The sequence below is a fragment of the Neopsephotus bourkii genome, unplaced genomic scaffold (genome assembly GCF_033783945.1).
Source record: "Neopsephotus bourkii isolate Nb327-2 ecotype Australia unplaced genomic scaffold, CSIRO-AGI_Nbou_v1 NB_640, whole genome shotgun sequence".
Classification (NCBI taxonomy): domain Eukaryota; kingdom Metazoa; phylum Chordata; class Aves; order Psittaciformes; family Psittacidae; genus Neopsephotus; species Neopsephotus bourkii.
The window spans coordinates 6,789-24,668 of record NW_026901139.1 but is presented as its reverse complement, the minus strand read 5'-3'; the positions used below and the strand labels follow the sequence as shown (position 1 = coordinate 24,668).

General features: G+C 57.5%; 1 protein-coding gene across 1 annotated transcript; it reads right to left on the bottom strand.

Annotated features, from left to right (window-relative positions):
* Positions 1-335: 335 nt before the first annotated feature.
* Positions 336-15,982, bottom strand: HSD11B2 (hydroxysteroid 11-beta dehydrogenase 2). Its single transcript, XM_061352226.1, has 5 exons — positions 15,697-15,982; positions 3,064-3,276; positions 2,641-2,826; positions 2,024-2,161; positions 336-1,232 (listed from the first exon to the last, which is right to left on the bottom strand). Exons 1-5 carry the CDS (start codon positions 15,965-15,967, stop codon positions 871-873), a joined length of 1,170 nt encoding a protein of 389 aa, XP_061208210.1. The 5' UTR covers positions 15,968-15,982; the 3' UTR covers positions 336-870.
* Between the last annotated feature and the right edge of the window lie 1,898 nt (positions 15,983-17,880).

Below are 17,880 nucleotides of genomic sequence, written 5' to 3'. Positions count from 1 at the left end.
CCCCGAGACCCTGGACACTCACTTCTGAGCGCACTGAGCTGCAGTGTTCCCTGGTCTGTGGGTCCAAATGGGTGCTGAGGTCATGAGTGCCCAGGAGGTGCAACTCAAGAACAAGGAAGCCCTTAGGTTGGGGGGCGGAGGGGAAGGGGGGAAGAGGCACAAGCTCCTCCTGCTAGGCTTACCCCTTTTCCAGGGCAGCTAGTGGGTGCTGCTGTCCCACACGAGGCTGTCCTGGTGCTTGATGCAGGGGTGGTGGGGACCCAGGTTAGTTCTGCCGGCAGGCAGGGCATCGCTGCCCAACCGTGGCACCACAGAAGGAGACTGCCAGAGCCCAGTGGTGTATCAAGAACAAATTTATTTAAAAAGTGACAATCATGTAGCTCATCTCGAGCTCTGCAGTGCTGGCAGCCTGGCCTCGGCCCCTGCACTCACTCAGAGCACATGGAGTGTGTGGTAAGGGCAGGGAGGCAGTGACCACAGGGTTCTGGGCATGACCCAGCCAAGAGGTGATGATGGAGGTGAATGTAGCTCCAACAGCAGTGACAAAGATGTTTGGTAGCTGAGAAACACCCACGGTCCATTGAAGCTTGTGGTGCAGAGCTGCTGAGTGAGGCAGGGCTGATCCCCTTTAAGAATGCATGGGTAGAAAAAATACAAAACCATGGTCTCTAGAAAACATTGATTTTTGCACAATAGAAAACAGATCTGCCTGATTCTGTAAAGCAATTTGGTTTTCACTGTCTAGTGCTGCCTATTTCCCCCCAGTGCAGGAGGGCGATGCTGGCGGCTGTGCACACGCTCGGGGGCCGGGGTACCGGGGAATCCCGGGAGAAGGTTTGCTCCTGCCCCGCGACCGCATGCGGGCCATGGTCAGGCCTTCTTGGTGGCATCGTGGTGCTCCTGCCGCAGTGCTCGTGGCAGCTTGGGGTTGATGAAAAACCCCTTCAGGAACAAGTCTCGCACAAAATAGGGCAGGTAGCGGTGTATGAAATACATGAGCCCAAGGCCCTGCCCTGGGTAATAACGCACGGCTGGGTTGGCAGCCAGGAGCCCATCCGTGATGCTGTTCACTACTGCACTGAGGTCCTCCACTGCCACCTTCATGAACTGGATGAACTGGCGGTTGATCTCTTCCACGTAGTCCTCGCCATAGGCCTGCAGCAGCTCCTGGGGTAGGCTGGCTACTAACTGCTTCTTCTGCAGGTTCCAGAAGGCAGGGTCGCATGTTGTCCCTGCAAGAATGCAGACCCACTGTGAGTTGTGTGGCCCCTCTCCTTCAGCTGGAACCCTGGCAGAGATCTGCCATGGTGGGAGCACCATGGTGGCTGCTGGTACCCCAGGACTAGAAAAGAGGTCTCAGACCCTGCCTGCAGTAGGAACAATGCTGCCATAAATGTGGCTGAGCTTGTTCAGCCGTCATTGGTGGCAGGGGATCACAGAAATGACAGACTGCTCTGGGTTGGAAAGGACCTTAAAGCTCATCCAGTTCCAACCCCCAGACACAGGCAGGGACACCTTCCACTAGACCAGGTTGCTCCAAGCCCTGTCCAACCTGGCCTTGAACACTGCCAGGGATGGGGCAGCCACAGCTTCTCTGGGCACCCTGTGCCAGCGCCTCAGCACCCTCACGAGGAAGAGCTTCTGCCTAAGAGCTCATCTCAGTGTCCCCTCTGTCAAGTTAAAGCCGTTCCCCCTTGCCTGTCCCTGCATGCCCTTGTCCAAAGACCCTCTCCAGGTTTCTTGTAGCAGCCCTTTAGGTATTGAAAGACTGTTACTAGGTCTTCCAAAAGCCGCCTTCTCCAGGCTGAACAAGCCCAGGGCTCAGCATGTCTTCTCTTCCCGATCTTCAGGATCTGCAGGCAGAGCTTGCTCCTGACCGTGCCTCTCACCAACCAGAGCCCAAAGGCTACAGAAGGCTGGGGTGGCTCAGAATCTGCACCTGGCAGCATCTTTTGCCATTGCTCCACCTTCTGCCTCCCTTTACCTGCAGGTGCAGGCAGCCAGCGGGCACCCTCCCTCTTACCTGTCTTGTAGTAGCCTGGTAGGACGAGGCTGACTTTGATGCCCCAGGGCTGGAGCTCGCTGCGGAAGGTGTCCATGAGCAGGCTGAGTGCTGCCTTCGAGGCCCCATAGGCTGCCAGGCAGGGGAAGGGCATGTCACCTTGCAGGAGCAAGAGGAGGAGTGAGCGGGCTCACTGAGCAGGCAGCTGCCTGCATGTCCGAGGCACAGGCAGGGACTGGGAGGACTTCAACAGGACTGCACTCCCAGCCCCTGCACACAGAAAGGGCTTAGGTTTTGTTTCGCTGAGAAAGCAGCTGGAATTTGGCTCAAATTAATGTGTTTTAACCAGAGGGAGGAAATATGGGAGGAGAGGAAGCTGTTTTCCCTCCCTGGGCCAGCCTAAGCTTGGGGTTGTTATCCCCCTTGGAGGCAATCCCAATGTGGGAGCTGGGCTGATGCTGCCCAGACTGGTGTCCCCAGGGTGCACACACAGCCCTGTGGGTTGTGTGGGTGCCCACTGTGGAGCTCAGCAATGCCACTTGCCCACCCCATGGTGCTGGGTGCCAGTGGGGTGCAGCTGGCACTGGGGACTTGGGGTGCCAGGGGTCTGGCAGGCCAGGCAGAAGGCAGCTGCTCACCTGCAGGGCTGCTGACGGTGACGATGCGGCCGCCAGCAGAGCGCAGCAGGGGCAGGAGCCCCTTGGTGAGCTCCAGCGAGCCGAAGAAGTTCACCTCCATGCAGGTGCGAAACTTGCCCAGCGGTGAGAGCTCGGCATCGGCGATGGTGTCGTTGAAGCCAGCGTTGTTTACCAGGCCCCAGAGTCCTGTGAGGATGGGATGCTTGAAGAGGTGACCCAAATGGGGGACCCCCCCCAACCTGGGGATCCCCACTGCTCCCCAGCTCATGGGGGTCCTGCAGAGGAATCATGGGGCCTCATGACAAGTCCCATTAGCACAGGCTGTCATGGATGCCCACAGGGTACCACGGTACTACAGGGACCACACTGCCTGAGGTCCTGGGGAGCTGCGTAGTGTCCCTGGGGTGTGGCAATGGCTCCTACCTGTGCTGTTGGTGTGTGTCTGGATGTGCTGCAGGACGCGCTGGATGTCCTCCGGCTTGGTCAGGTCCATCTGCAGCAGTGTCAGCCTTGAGGAGCAGCTCCTGCGCAGCTCCTGGGCCCCTGGGCCCTGCGGGTCCAGCACACTGGCAAACACCTGGAAGCCCATGGCATCCAAGTGCCGTGCCGTCGCCTGCCCAAAGCCCGAGTCACAGCCTGCAAGAGCCAAGAGGAGCCCTCCTACAGTATAGCCTGTCTCCATGCCCAGAGACCCCAAGCTCTGCCTCTCCATCCACATGGACCAAACCCCATCTCCAGCATTGTTCCTCCATCTCACAACCACCCTGGCTCACCACCCAGCTCCCAGCCTTGCTCTGGAGCACTTGCAGGTCAAAGTTGCTGTTTTCTATCACACATGGGAGGAAGAAAACACCTTTATCTGCAACCCTGTCACCCTGAGCACCAATCTGATGCAAGCTGCATTTACAGCGAGGCACCAGGACAGCCCAGAGCCCTGCAGTGGTGTGGGGCACACACCATACAGCCTCCAGAATCTCCACTGGCATCACTCAGAGCTGGCACAAGGTTCCATGGGAGCTGGTGCCTTTCTCTGAATGCTTTTCACCTACCAGAAATGGTGGCCAAGAGGCACAGCGCACCCTTTCCCTGCTGGGGTGCCAAGGGGAATAAAGAAGGGGATAAAAAAGAGGAATCCTGGTCTGCTCCTGCCACCCCACATCCTTCAAGGGAACATCCAACTAGGATATCCCATGCTGGAGAGCACTGGTGCTACCGTGCCTGATCTCAGCCTCATCTCTTACATCTGAGCTCAAGCAGATGACATTGTCACCCCCAAAGCTACTGTTGGGGTGGCTGGAGGACAGTCCGGACAGCAGCAGGGTGTTGTGGGGCCAGTGGCCAGGGTGGAGCGCCTGCGATGCAAACAAACAGCAGCAGCAAGGTACAGCCTGTTCTGCTGCTCAGTCACATTAACCATTAACAGGGGAGCACTGCACTGACAGCCCCATGATCCCTGCACCCTCCTGCTTGGCACCCTTGTGTGCTCCTTAGGACACCCCTAAGGAATAGCTCCATCAGGCACCTGGAGCCACCCCGGGATGGGCACAACGGTGGCCCTGGGCACTGCCACCCGCTTTGCAGGACTCAGACCCCTCCTAGCACCCATCCCACCAGGCCCAGGGTGGGCACAAGGACCCCATTCCTGCATCCCCAGCCTGGGATCTGACTGCTGCCAGCTCCAGCTCTTGGGGTGCCAGTTAAGCCGTCCTCAGCTCAGAACTGACTTTATTGCTGCATCGAAACCCATAATAAGCCCATGGCCAGAGACCAGAGTGGTATCACACACCAGAGGTGCTCAGGTGGCAGTAAGGGGCTACAAGGACCTCCCTTTCCCACCCAGCACCCATCATAGGTGCGTGCCAGGCTGGCTCAGCATCACCCCAGCATCATTGCTCCTGGCTCCATCCTTTGTGCCACAGGAGATGCAGAAGGTGCTGCTGATGCAGGACATCCACCTCTCCCGTCCCCGGGAACAGGTCATGCTGCTAGCAGCTGCCCAGGTAAGTTGCATTTCTCCTTTCCCAACAGGGCAGGAGAAAACTACAATAAAGATAAGGTTTAAAACTAAAAGTGCTCGTGGCCACGGCTGCAACAGTTACCTGTGTTGCTCCCACCCCAGCCAGCAAGAAAAGCTTCCAGTCCAACCACGAAGCTTCTGATCACCTCCGAAACCTCAAAACACCAGGAAGCATCCCAAAAACCTCAAAGAGACAAGTCTGCTGGCTTGTTTCAGGCAGCCCTGGCTCGGAGGCAGCAAACAGAGCCGCGTGCTGCCCGAGCCAGGCAGGGCTTGTTTTGCCTTAGAGCAGCAGGGCGGTCGGAGGGCTTGTTTCGGAAGTTCTAATTTATTCACACACACACAAAAACCCATCCCGGGATGCTGGCGGGAAGCCCAGCACTGGGAGGGTGAGGATGCTCTGGAGTTATTTAAGGTCTCTGCTTCCCAGCCGCCGCACTCAGGCATGGCCAAGAGTGCAGGGAGGGACAATGAACCCCCCCGGGGACCACAGCACGTGGCCCTGAAGCTCGCCCAGGGCCACACTCACTTCTCGTGGCTACCAGCACATGAGCCTCTGGGAGCGCTGGAGCCGGACAGTCTGTGCAGCCTCCAAGGATGCTGCATCACGAGGAGATGCCGGCGCCAGCCCCAGTTCCCAGCTTGCCAACCCGTTTTGCATCCGTGCTGGTGGGAGGGATCGCAGTCGGACCAAGATCAAGGGAAGCCCGGAATGGGGAGTGCAGTGAAGGAGGGTTGATGTCCTGAAGCCCCCATCTCATCCCCCCATCGGCCCCCAGCCAGCACCAGAGGTTTCTGCTGCAGCAGAGCACAAGTCTTAGTTGCAAAATCCAGCAGAGTGGGGGCAAACGCCTGTTCCAGGGGCTGAATGGGAGCTCCAGCCCCTGCAGCAGCTTCCCCAGGAGCAGGGCACACCGGCCTCCAAAGGAACTGTGGCACCATAAGCCCCAGCTTTACCTATCTGGAGCAAGCAAAAAGGCCTGGGCTCCAGCATTGCTGATGGGTGCTCTCCCACCTGCACCGAAGAAGACCAACCATGCAGCACCATGCGCCACTGCCCAGAGATGCCCCTTGGTGAAAGTGAAGCCACTGGAGGGGCTGTGCTGTGCCAGCCCAGCAGCTCCCATCCAGCCTCGGCAGCCTGGCTGGACTCATGCACCGGCTGAGGTCCCAGTTCGGTGTGGACGCAGCTCTTTCAGGTGAGTCAGGCACTGGCTTTCTGCTGTCTCAGGTCTTTGCCCTGCTCCTGCTGCCAAAACCAAGGCCACCATGCACAGACACATGCTTAAAATCGATGCTGCACTTTGCTGAGCAGAGCTGCCAAAGTCCAACCACTCCCTTACTCCTGTGCCCATCCTTGGGGATGGAGGCCTGGTGGGACACATCTATAGTGCTCACCCCCATTCAAGGCAGGAGCAGCTTCCCCACCTGAGCTGTGAGCCATGAATCTTCATCCCTGAGCCACAAGCAGAACATGCTCAAGCCTCACCCCTGGGCATCCTCATTTCTGTATGAATTACAACAAGCTGTACATCCTCATCCCTGAGCCACGCATGATGGGCGAGGACCAGCACAGACCTGGCAAAACCTCAGTGGCTGGAAGTGCAGCTCGGCTGAAGCAGTCCCATATGCCTGTGAAGCTGGCACCAGGTGGGTGCCTGGGTGCAGTGACAGCTTCCCAGAATCTGCTCCATCCATGTTTGGATCCCAGTGCAGAACCTGGGGAGGGGTTGCCCCAGCACTCAGCACCTGATGGAGCACCCAGGTTAGCTCTGGCAGCCCCAAGAGGCAGACAGTGGGGTGGCTTTGGGGCACCCCTTGAAGATGCTCCATCACCACAAAGCCCAGAGGCAGCCGGGTGCTTGCCAGCCACTGCTCCCCAGACCCCTGACAACGATTCCACCTCCCATACAGAGCTTTTGGACTGTGTGTCCCACCACCCTGTCCAAGACACCTTGCCAAGATGAAGCTGTCATCACTGTCACCAGCCTCACAGCCTGGGGATGGCGCTGGGCTCAAGGACACCATCAGCCAGAGGGGAGCTGGGGTGCCAAGGCTGAGAGGATTAACACACTGAGCTGCTTGTTTCCATAGGCTTGAGCTCAAATCATGCCTGGGGTGCCAAGCAAAACACAGGCTCATGGCCCTGGCAGGATCCACCACCACCGCTTCAGATCCAGGTCCTCCAGCAGAGGTTGGGTTTGAATGCAGCCACACCATGAGGAGATCCATCTGGGGACCTGAGCAGGTGCAGCAAGGGCTAATCCTACCTCCATCCATGTGGATAAGGAAGCCCAGGGTGAGGGTGTACTGAGCAGGGATGGCACCAGTGGGGGGGGGTGGGGGTGCCAGCAGTGGGGATGTGGCTCCCCAAAAGAGACATGGGCAGGGCAGGTCCATCTGGAACAAAAGCACCCAGGAAAAGCCCATGTGTGCAGGGCAGGGCCCCGCTGCCAACGCCTCCCGGATGCTGGGCACATTTGGAGCAGGGAGCGATAAAGGGGTGATGTCAGCCCTGGTCGAGAGGGAACAAATTCTTGGCAGGGTGCTGTGGAGGGAGGGGACAGCAGGAGCACCCGCAGCAGCGGAGCCACCACCACCTGCACCCAAGGTCCCCACAGACCCGTGCCATCACCATCAACAGGAAACCACCGCCCAGCCAGTGGCTGGCACTGGGGTGTCCCTGCTCCTTCCCCATAGAGGTCCCCAGGCAGATGGAGCTGGGCAGGTGGCAGCAGCCTCAGTGCTGCTGCTGGTCCTCAGCACCCGGTTTCAGGAAGCCACAAGCCTAATTAAATGCAATTTAACCGAGGGAAGTGCCTTCAGTGATGATCCAAATCCTTGGTGATGGGACAACAGCCAAGCCCCCACCCAAGCTGTCCCACCATGAGGGTGGCAGGGACCACAGCAGAAGGCAGAGCTGGGGATGCCCATCACCACAGGGGGCATATGGATGACCAGATCCTCTCCCTGCACCAGGGACAATGGCCATATGGTATGAATTACAACGGATTAGCTGAGTGGTTCTGAAGCCTCACACACCATCACCTCCTCCGGGGCGAGATCTTGCACTTAAGAAAACACTGAGAAGGGGGAAAATCTGATTTTCTGCCTAGACAACCCGAAGCAGCCGGCAGGGATGACGAGGAGCCCGAGGCTGGTGCAGATGCACCCACAGCACCTGAATTAAAGCCCATTTCTCAGGAGCAGGCACTGGTGCATCATTACTGGGGGCACAACAAGAGCAGTGTGAGATAAAGCAGTGTTGGCAGCCACAGCCCTCCCTGTTGCTGTCACTGAAAGCCACCCAGATGCCTTATCCCCCTCCCCAAAGCTGTGAAAAGCAGATGCTGCCTGCAACTGGTGGGGCTAACAAAGCCAGGAGCTTATACACGGCACAGCCAGGACAGAAACAAGCCCAGCCACCTTCCCCTGCACAAGGCCTCAAGGAGGTCAGGATCCATCCATGAGCTTGCAGTCAGGCTTTAAGCTTGGCACCCAGACCTGCTAAGCTCAGTTTAAGTGCTTGCACCAGCAAAGTGCAGATGCAAAAGCACCAGTCTCCCTCAGATGAGGATGGCTTAAGGAGATGACCTGGACTGGTAGCGATGGTGGCACTGGTAAGAACCAGCCCAGGGCTCGCAAGCAGGCAGGTGAGGAAGCGATTCTCTTCCCAGCACCATGGCGGGGTTTCGCAGAAAAAGGGCACAAGAATTTCCTAGAAGCAGCCACTCACCACATCCCAGGGCCAGGCAGCGTCTTCCAGCTCCCACCAAGGGGAAAGCGCATAGACAAGAACTGGAGCTTTCCATGGGCAGGCATGAGCAAGGGCACAGCCGGTACATCAGAGCTAATCTGGGAGGGATGGATGGATGGACGGATGGATGTGTGCCCAAGAAGAGGAAGTTGTGAAGAGCTGCAGCGATAATTGGGTTAATAATCACCTTCAGAGGGAACATGGTGAACCAGGAACACAGAGCCGGTGAGCCGCAAAAGACATCCATCAGCAAGAGCTGTCACTGGGAAGGACACCCGTGGCCCAGGAATGGCTCAACTGGATCAGTGCTGATAAGCCACTGCCAGTAACACATCCTAAGCTCTTGAAGAGGCAGGATGGGAAGCTGTAAATCTCAATGGACCGTGGCTGGGATTCAGCACTGAAGATGCTCCTGGGGAGCAAGGTGGTGGTATGCCATGCCTGGGTCACCTGCTGGTAGCATCCCTGGGATGCAAAAAGGCTCCCCAGAGACTCCAGCCAAGCCCCATATCCATCTCTCCCATGCAGTAACACATCAGGCCCCAGAAGCCAGCAAGGAGAGGAAGAAGGTCTGCTAGAGGCAGGGCGAAGCCATCCACAAGCAGCAGAAGGGAAGACCAGCTCTCCTACATGGATCACTATGAGCCACCACCACCCTGGGACATCTCAGATAAGGTATTTCTAGCATAGGACCAGGAGAACCTCTGGCCATATGGTGTGTCAGGTCAGCCATGGAAGAGCCTTGAAGTACATAGGGTGCCACTCCACTGTGGTGGTGACAAGTCACAGGGGTCTGGGACAGGCAGTATCAGCAGGGACAAAGCCCAAAGCTGTGGCTCCAGCCCAAGGCCAGGGGATCACAATGTTAAGCAGCACCATGACAAAGCTAACGTCGTTTCAATGGAGCTGTATCAGTTCACGGGTATTTTGGTGGTCTAAGTTTGTAAGGTGCCATCTTGTCACAAGAATAAACTGCCACCACATGCCACAAGCCCAGGCAAGCAGAATGGGTGCAAACCCTGCCCATCCCCACACCACAACAGGCTCTGCAGTTGCACCAACTCTGTTTTCTCTTGCAGCTTCCACATCCATGTGGAGCTCAGGTTTGGGGGTTTTCTTTGGGGGAGAGTTGTTTTGGGGTCAACAAAAGCACTTGGGAACAAAACACTGGAGCGAGCATCAACTGAGCACCAGCCAAGGCAGCTTTAGGCCCCCAGGCTGAGCTGTACCCCCATGACCACCTCAAGCCACACCAACCCTTTCCATACCTGGTTTAGGTTGTCCCCTCCTCACCCCCAACCTGCAGCTCCCACCAACTCATCAGTTTGAGTATCACAAGCCTGTTTTGGTGCATTCTGCCTAAATATATGAAGGTGGCCTCCAGGCTGATGTGCTCGGACACGATCGTGTTGACCCAGGTTGAAGAGCAATGCACACGGCAGCACCTACGTGTGCCCTCTGGCTTGGAACAGCACAGGCAGAGCCCAGCACGGCAGCTGAAGGGGGGACAGAAGTCACCACAGGATGGCTGCACACCCCAGGTTAGAGCTTGCCCCTGCCTGGTAACTGGGTCCCTGCAGAGGAGCAAGCAGAGTGTCATTGGACATGGACACAAGAAACAGATGTGCATGGTGTGATGCTTATGCCAAACTGGAGTATGGCCACCACAGTGGAGAAACAGGGTAGGGAGGGATCATAGATCTGCTGGAGTATGGCTGGTGGAAGCTGAGAGACCCCGCACAGGATCACTACCCCCAGAAGGCAATGAGAAAGGCTTGAAACAAGAAGCCAGGCTTTTAAAAGCCTCTGTAGAAGGCACCAGGGCAGGTACCTCCTCCAGGACCTGGCTCACAGCCCCTCCCTCCGCAGCCTGCACCCACCATCTGGCTCCCCAGGGCCAACCCCAACAAGAGGCTGCACCGCCACAAAGCCTGCAAAGCCAAAAACTGCTTTTCAAGATTACAGCCTCAGAGCCAGCAAATCCCGGGACAGCAGCATGTGGGAGCCAGCTTCCAAGGGGGAAGTGATAAAGCTCAGGGGCTGGCAGCTCTCCAGTGCAGGAACAAGCAGAAGTGATACGTTGCATGTGAAAGCGTGCACAGGCTGGGACAGAGCAGTGACTGGAGGCAGTGGATGTACCACAGCAGCTGGGGGAACTAGACAAGGAGGTAACATACATGCTGGGCCAGGTTAAGGAAAGCCCCAGGTAACACCTACAGCAACACACCGACAGCATGAAGGCAACAGTCCTGGTCATTTTCCACCTTGCAGGCTCCACAGCAGCATCTCCAATCTGAGATGGCAGTAAGGACATCAGGAGGTGAAGAGCTGTGAAAGCCCTACAGCCTTTCCTCCTGCATAGGTCATTTGGGCAAGCTGAGGTCCCCCAGCTGGGGTTTTGGAATGGCACTGAAAGAAGACCATGGGGAGAAGATAAAGGCACCTTGAAGACCTCTCCCTTCACCCCTGCTCAAGCAAAATCCTTCGTGGGCAAGTCCATCATCCCTGTGCTACCAGTAGTAAAAGCAGTGCAGCTCTTGTGTAACCAGATCCTGGCTTGAGGGGAGCTAGACTCAACAGTGGGTAACACAATCCCAGGCCTCATTAAAGATGTGCTGCTCATTGGATAGAGGGCAGCCACTGCCTCCACTCCTCTTCTCCCGAAGCATCCGTTCCCATCTGACAATCTCATTTCTGCAGGGAAGTCTCTGCTTTGTTGCTCTCATGTCCCTGCATAACCCCGAGTGCTAATCAAGCCAGCTTGGGTTTCCCTCCCAATTCTGGTCTCCCACAGTGTGCAACTTCTATGTGCTTTTCCTCCTCATCAGCTGTGCTTACCACTTTTTCTTGGTGAGCAGTGCTAAAACCCCATCCCAACAGGTCTGTGTCATTAGTGGGCTTCAGAAGTGCTCATTTAACAGATAAGCAAGGACAAGCTGAGTGGGTATATCGACATCTCTGCGGTGAGCAGGGGCAGGTATCAAGTTCTGAAGAAACCTACCGATGGGAAGAAGAATCCTAAAGCCACAGAGAGCTGCTGAGAAAGTTGGAGGTGGGGGGGTGAGTTTCAGCCTTGCAATGAGTGGCAGAGAGAGCAGGTTCCTTGCTCTGCTCCCAGAAACCAGCAGCAAAACCCGTCACTAGAATGACATGCTGCTTTTTTCCCCCCCATACTTTAAATACACAAGGGATTGCTCGTACATCAGGGTTGCAGTTTGGGTGTTCGGCTGTTTGGTCTTGGTCCTGTCCTCCCTGCTCTCAGCTTGGAGAGCAGTTGTCTCTGCTGTTAATTTTTAATAGATCCTGGAAAAAGCAGAGCAATTCCAGAGAACAAGCTGATGTTCAGCCTGCACTTCACCTGCAGAAGGGCTCCGGGTACCTCTGAGCTTGCTCATTGGCTCTAGAAGCAGAGAAGAAGCTTTCTATGAAGAACTACAGTGTCCTTGCATAAGGCTTAACTCACGGTGAGGCTGCTGCAGGCTCAGCACCAAATACAGGCTTGGAGCATGCCACGCCACTGCACCAGGCACATCCATTCTGGAGCCAGTCCGGGATACTCAACAGCCCCAAAGCCTCAACCCCCACCATCTCTATCACCCAGTTTAGCTGTAGAACAGGTCTAAGAGACACCAGCCCAGTCCAGGCAGGGGTGATGCTGCTCTTTCACAGGGGAAAGTGATTTACCTTTGCAGCAGAACAGTGAGAGTCCCAACATCTGGATCGAATCACTGTCCTGCCACAGTCACCAGATGCTTCCACATCTGGAGAGTCCATGGGAAACATAGAAGATCCGCTTCACTATGATCAAGCTGCAAAACCTCCATTAACCTTGAACATGATCTGAAGCTCTGACCCATTTCAGATAGCTAATGGGGCATGCAACTGTAACAAGAGAGCCCCACCAGGAAAGCCGCATTTCCCCTGGAGCAAGGAAGAAGAAGAAAGGGAAACTTGGAAGGGCTGGTGCTGGGGGAGCCTGACCTGCCATCCGGCTTTGTTCACAGAGATGATTTATCAGGCGCCTCCTGCTCCATAGGCTACACCTGTGGAGCTACAGGGATGTGAGACCCAAATTACCTCCCTGAGGCAGCCATCCAGTGGTTGTGGATGGTTTCAGGGCTGTGTAATTCGGGTGCAGCTGCCACAGACAGAGCTTTCAACTTCCAGAGCACTGCTTTCAACTGCTCATCCCAGGTGAAGTGTAAGAACCAATACCTCACACACCACTCATGTCAGCGTCAGCTCAGCACCTCCCTCCAAGGCTGCTCTCACAGACCATCACCCCTGCACAGGCTGCAGAGGCTGGACCGCTTTTTATGTTGATTCCCAATAGGAAGGGGATAGGGGACACAGGAGATACAAGCAGCACCCCTCCTCTTCGCTCACACAGCTCAGAGGACTCCAACACACCTGAGAACACCCAAAAATACCCTTTTCAGCTTTGGTAAAGGGCTTGCACACACAGAAGCAGTCTGTCTGATGCTCAGAACAAGGCTGCTTGCAGTGAGTCCTGGCACATGGTGCCAACCATCAGCACCCCAGGCATGCCCAAACCGCACAGCACTGGTGAGGGATGGCTACCTTGCAGCTTGCTGCTGCTGCCGCCTGTACCTAGCCTGCCCACACCACAGGCATACTGGGATCCCTGCAGCTTAGCCAAAGCCTGTGCTAGACCTTGGGCTCGACTCAGAGGCATATTTGGGCTCACGGGCAGGGTCAGGACAGCATAGAGATGGCTGCTGTCTCCCTCCCAGGATCTCCACTCCCCATCTCATTCAGCCGATCCTCCTGGGGCTGACCTCTCCCAGCCTGCTCTGCACAGGAGGGCATTCTCCTCCCCACTGCAAACAGTTGTGACCTCCCCATGGAAGGCGGAATTAACACTTTCCTTACCCCCTGCCCCCCAGCCAGCCCACATGCAGGCCATCAAATGCTTTCAGAGAAGCTGGACCATCAGGAGGCAGAGCAAAAGCCCCAAGGTCACAGCTACGGACCAACACAGCACCAGAGACTAGTAGCTACCTACATTGCTAGCCCAAGGGATGCACAGTGGGAGACCACAGCATTCCTTGCTCCTTTCAGGCAACCTGTCCATCCCTGCTCCAGCCAAACCCCAGCCTCTTGTGCGACACCTAAAATGCAAATCCTCAACACAAGGGGAATGCCACAACTTTCCAGTCCTGCTGCCACTACACATCTCTGCCACTTCCCCACCAAGCCACACGGTTTTCCTTCAGCCCTTCCTATGAACTAATGGTTGATCAGGCAGCGATGTCCAGACCAGGACATACGGCTGGCTGGAACATGACATGCAGGGCTCAGCTTGGGGCTGCTCCCAGGGAGGATGGAAGAGTGGGCAGCTGGAAGAGCTGGGGCACCTCAACTGGGAGATACAACAGCACCTCGGCCATGTTCCCTTGCTCCACTGCGTCACCAAACCTGTGCAACTCCCTGCTGCAAGGACTAAGCCAGTGTCCAAAAAATGTATATAAAAGGAAGCGATGCCCAAAGCTCTTTGGGCTGGGACCTACACTTCTCCATGGCAGGGATCAGGAGGGGATTTTGTTGCGTTTCCCAGTGTCCAACATGACACTTGACATCACAGAAACCCTGTCTCTGGCCTTACACACCTCCACTGATGTCCAGCAGCCCTGGCACCCAACTCTATGCTTCTCCCTGTCAAAGATCTTGCTCCTGCACCGATCCTCCCTGGCTGCTACCACAAGAGATACTAGCAGTGCCTCAATAGCCAGTTGCCAGGAGGTGTCCCAGATTAATCTGCAAAGGAATCAGGCTAATTGCTCTGCAAATGCTCCAGCTAGGGATGCCACCCTGGGCAGAGCAGCCCTTGCATCTGCCCCTGGGCAGGCACCTGCTGGAGCAGTGATGATCCTGCACCACTGCCTGCACCTACAACCTGTAAAACCACAAAATATTCACAGCCGAGAGCAAATGCTGCAGAGGTGTCACCTCGACGTACCAGGGCAAGAACACCTTGTTCCAGACACTGACTCACTAATTATACAGGCAGTGCCACCGAGCCAGGGCTGGCTAAACCCGGTGTGCCACAGGGCACCTGCGAGCACATGGCTGTCAGGTACGTCCTCCCCAGGCAGCCCTGCCCTGCTGAGGCTTTGACCTTCACTCAGTTGAATCATCCATTCATCCACTGCCTTGTTCATCCCAGCTTCCTCCTCCAGAAAGGCCTCCCCTTGCTTCTCACCAACACCGCAGAGCCCTTTGAGTTGGATGGAGCATTCAGCTCTCTCCTCAAACACTCCCCACCGTAAGACCCAGCTAAGAAACATACAGCCCCCCTTTTCCAACCTGTGGTTCCAAACCATCCCCACCAGGATGCAGGATCCTGTCCTTGGGAGCACCACCAAGGTCGTGCCCACAAGTTCCCCTTTGCTCTGCATTCATGCGGAGCCAGCAGCACCTTCCCAGCGCACCAGCAGCAACAATCACCCTGGCCCCAGTGCTTCCTCCTCACCCATCATCTCACAGCACAGCACCTGCTGACCCCAGCCTAGCTTCATCACCCTCCAGTCCCACTGCGAGGAGAAAGGTATGTAAAAAACCTTTATATACCAAGCTATCCTAAACAGATTCAGCCACCAGGGCAGAGCTGTGCAAAGCCTGGGCTGGGAGCACAGCGCATGTCCCGCAGAGTCACCTTCCCCAGGGAGGAGGTCTGTGCAAGGCAGCCCAAAGAGGTGGTCGGAGTGGAGCAGCGCTTCCCAAGCATGCCCCTTGCAAGGACGGAAAACAGCCTCCCTTGTCGCTGTAAGCTCCTGGGATGGAGCTCTGGGTGAACAGTGGTGCTCAGCCCTGGGCTCCGTTGTAGCCTCCAGAAATACTACGAGAAGCTTTCTAAGAACAAGCATGGCTCCGGAGGGGAGGCCCTTGGGCCAGCCGAGGTGCTCCCAAACCAGCTGCCCGGCTCTGCGCCAGCCCCACCACATGTCCCATCCTATCTCCCAGCTTCCAGAGGAAGCAGCTCCCGGCAGCGTGGTGACTGCTCGAGCGGCGGAGCTGCTCCAGGGTCCAACGCAGCTCCCTGAAACCTCCTTGCTTTACGACGGGGGCAAGAGAAGGGACACCCTGGACGGTTCTGCTTGGACGTGGAGGAGGAGGAGGACGAGTGATGCGCGGCGGGGCCGCTTCCCCCGCGGGGTGACAGCCTCGGGACACCGCAGCCAGCACCGTGCCGGTGCCCGCGGTGCGTCCCGCTCCCCGCTGCGGCCGTCGGGGCGCCGAGACCGCGTGTGCCCGCACTCACCTGTGACCAGGACGGCTCTGCCCGCGGCCGGCAGCAGCCTGCGGGGCGCTGCCCGCCACAGCAGCAGCCCTGCGGCGGCGGCGGCCAGGGCAAGCCCCAGGGGCAGCGGCAGGCAGGCGCGGCACAGGCTCTGCAGCGCGGCCAGCAGCGCCAGCGGCAGCAGCAGCCCCCGGCCCGGCCCCAGCGCCCGCCGCGCCGCCCGCAGCGCCAGGCTGCCGGCCAGCGCCGCCCACAGTGCGCCGTACGCCCAGCGCTCCAGCCCCGGCTCCATCCCGGGCCCCGGCCCCGCCGCTGCCACCGCGGCCGGCCCCGCCGCGCCCGTTTATAACCGCCCAGGCAGGGGGAAAGGGGCGGGGCCGGCGGCCGCACCGCCAATGGGAGACGGGAGGGTCCGCGCTGGGGCATCGGCGCACCGGGACATCGGAGCGGGACACGGGAGCCGGTGCCGCAGGAGCCCGTCGGGACAGGCGCGCTCCGGACGCTCGGCGAGCCTCGGCTCCGGACGCTGTGTCACCGCGGTAAGCTCAGCTCAGCTCTGCTCTGCTCAGGACTTGGTGCCTCCCAGGTAGGGACAGCTCAGCTCGGCTCGGCTCGGCTCGGCTCGGCTCGGCTTGCTTCGCCCCAGCACAGCTCGGGGCATCATGCCATCTCGGTAGGCATGGCTCAGCTGAGCACAGCATGGGACACTGTGCCACGTCGGTAGGGAGCAGTTCAGCTCGGCTCACCTCAGCGTGGCTGAGCTTGGGACATTGTGCCACCTAGGCAGGCATAACTCAGTTCAGCTCAGCTCACGACATGATGCCCCTCCAGGCAGGCACAGCTCGGCTCAGCTTGGCTTGGCTCAGCACAGCTCTGGACATTGTGCTACCTAGTACAGTTCATCTTGGCTCAGCTTGGGTCAGCTCAGCTCAGGACATGTTGCTGTGCAGGTAGACATAGTTCAGCTCGGTTCAGCATAGCTCAGGACATCATGCCACCTACAACATGGCTTAGCTCTGTTCAAGATGGCTCAGGGCATGATGCCACTTAGGTAGGCACAGCCCAGCCCAGCATGGCACAGTTTAGCTCAACATGGCATGGTTTAGCTTGGCTCAGCATGATTCAGTTGAGCACAGCTCAGGACATCATACCATCTACAGCATGGCTTAGGACATCATGCCGCATAGGTGAGCATGGCTCAGCTCAGCATGGCTCAGCTCAGTGCAGCTTGGCTCAGTTTAACATAGCTCAGGTACAGCTCAAGTGGGCTCAGTTCAGCACAGCTCAACACGGCATGACTTGGCTCAGCTTGGTTCAGCACGGTTTGAGATGTCATGCCACCCCAGCACAGCTCAGCTTGGCTCAGTTCAGCACAGCTCAGGGTATTCACCCTACACAGGTAGCCACAGCTCTGCTCAGCTCAGCATGGCATGGCTCAGCATGGCACAGCTCAGCTCAGCTTGGTTAAGCCTGGCATGGCTTGGTGCTCATGCCAGGCAGAGCTTCCTGGCTTCAAGCAGCAGTGCTTGGTGAGAGGGTGCCTTCCCTGCCTGCTGTCAAAGCCAAGACCAGTGCCACCAGCGGTCACATCCCACTGGGACAGTGGGAGCACAGGGGACAGTGCCCCCAGGGACCCCCCCCCACTGGTGTCTCCAATTACAGGATGGTGCCCCCAGACCTGCTCAACTGCTGGGAAAGCAGCACATGGACACCATATGGACACCTCCCACCCAGGTCCCAGTGCTGTGTCCAGCCACACTTCCGTTTCTCCCTGTGCCAGGAGCAGTCAGGTACGGTGTGAATCCCTTTCCATCTGCTCCCAAACCACTCCTCAGCATCCTGCTCTTCATCCCCCACCCAGGGCGGACAGCATCCTGCCTACCCCGCAGTACTGTGGGGCTGCAGCATGGCGAGCTGCACTGAAATGTTGGCTTTCCCTGGCTGGTGCCATGAGGCTTGTGGGAAGCCTCACCATGCAGTGCTGGTGCCAGGTCCGTGCCATCTCCAGTGAGTGCCAGCAGGAGCTCCCCATATCACCCTGTCTGGAGAGGCAAAGTCCTCTCCTTCTGAGGTTTATTACATCAGGAATTGCTGCCGCTGGGCTCGCTTTATTAAGCACCCGCTTTAATATTTTACCAAGCCTCCGTACTTGGTAATCCTGCTGTGGGCATGACCCTCGATGCCCTCCAGGAGATGCTTTCACGT

Bases quoted from the DNA above. Each gene is read 5' to 3' on its own strand.
- HSD11B2 (XM_061352226.1), bottom strand. From the start codon at position 15,967: ATGGAGCCGGGGCTGGAGCGCTGGGCGTACGGCGCACTGTGGGCGGCG. The intron at 2,827-3,063 runs GTAGGAGCCATT...CCATCCTCACAG, and splicing joins GACACACACCAACAGCACAG to GACTCTGGGGCCTGGTAAAC. The intron at 2,162-2,640 runs GTGAGCAGCTGC...TGCTCCTGCAAG, and splicing joins CACCGTCAGCAGCCCTGCAG to GTGACATGCCCTTCCCCTGC.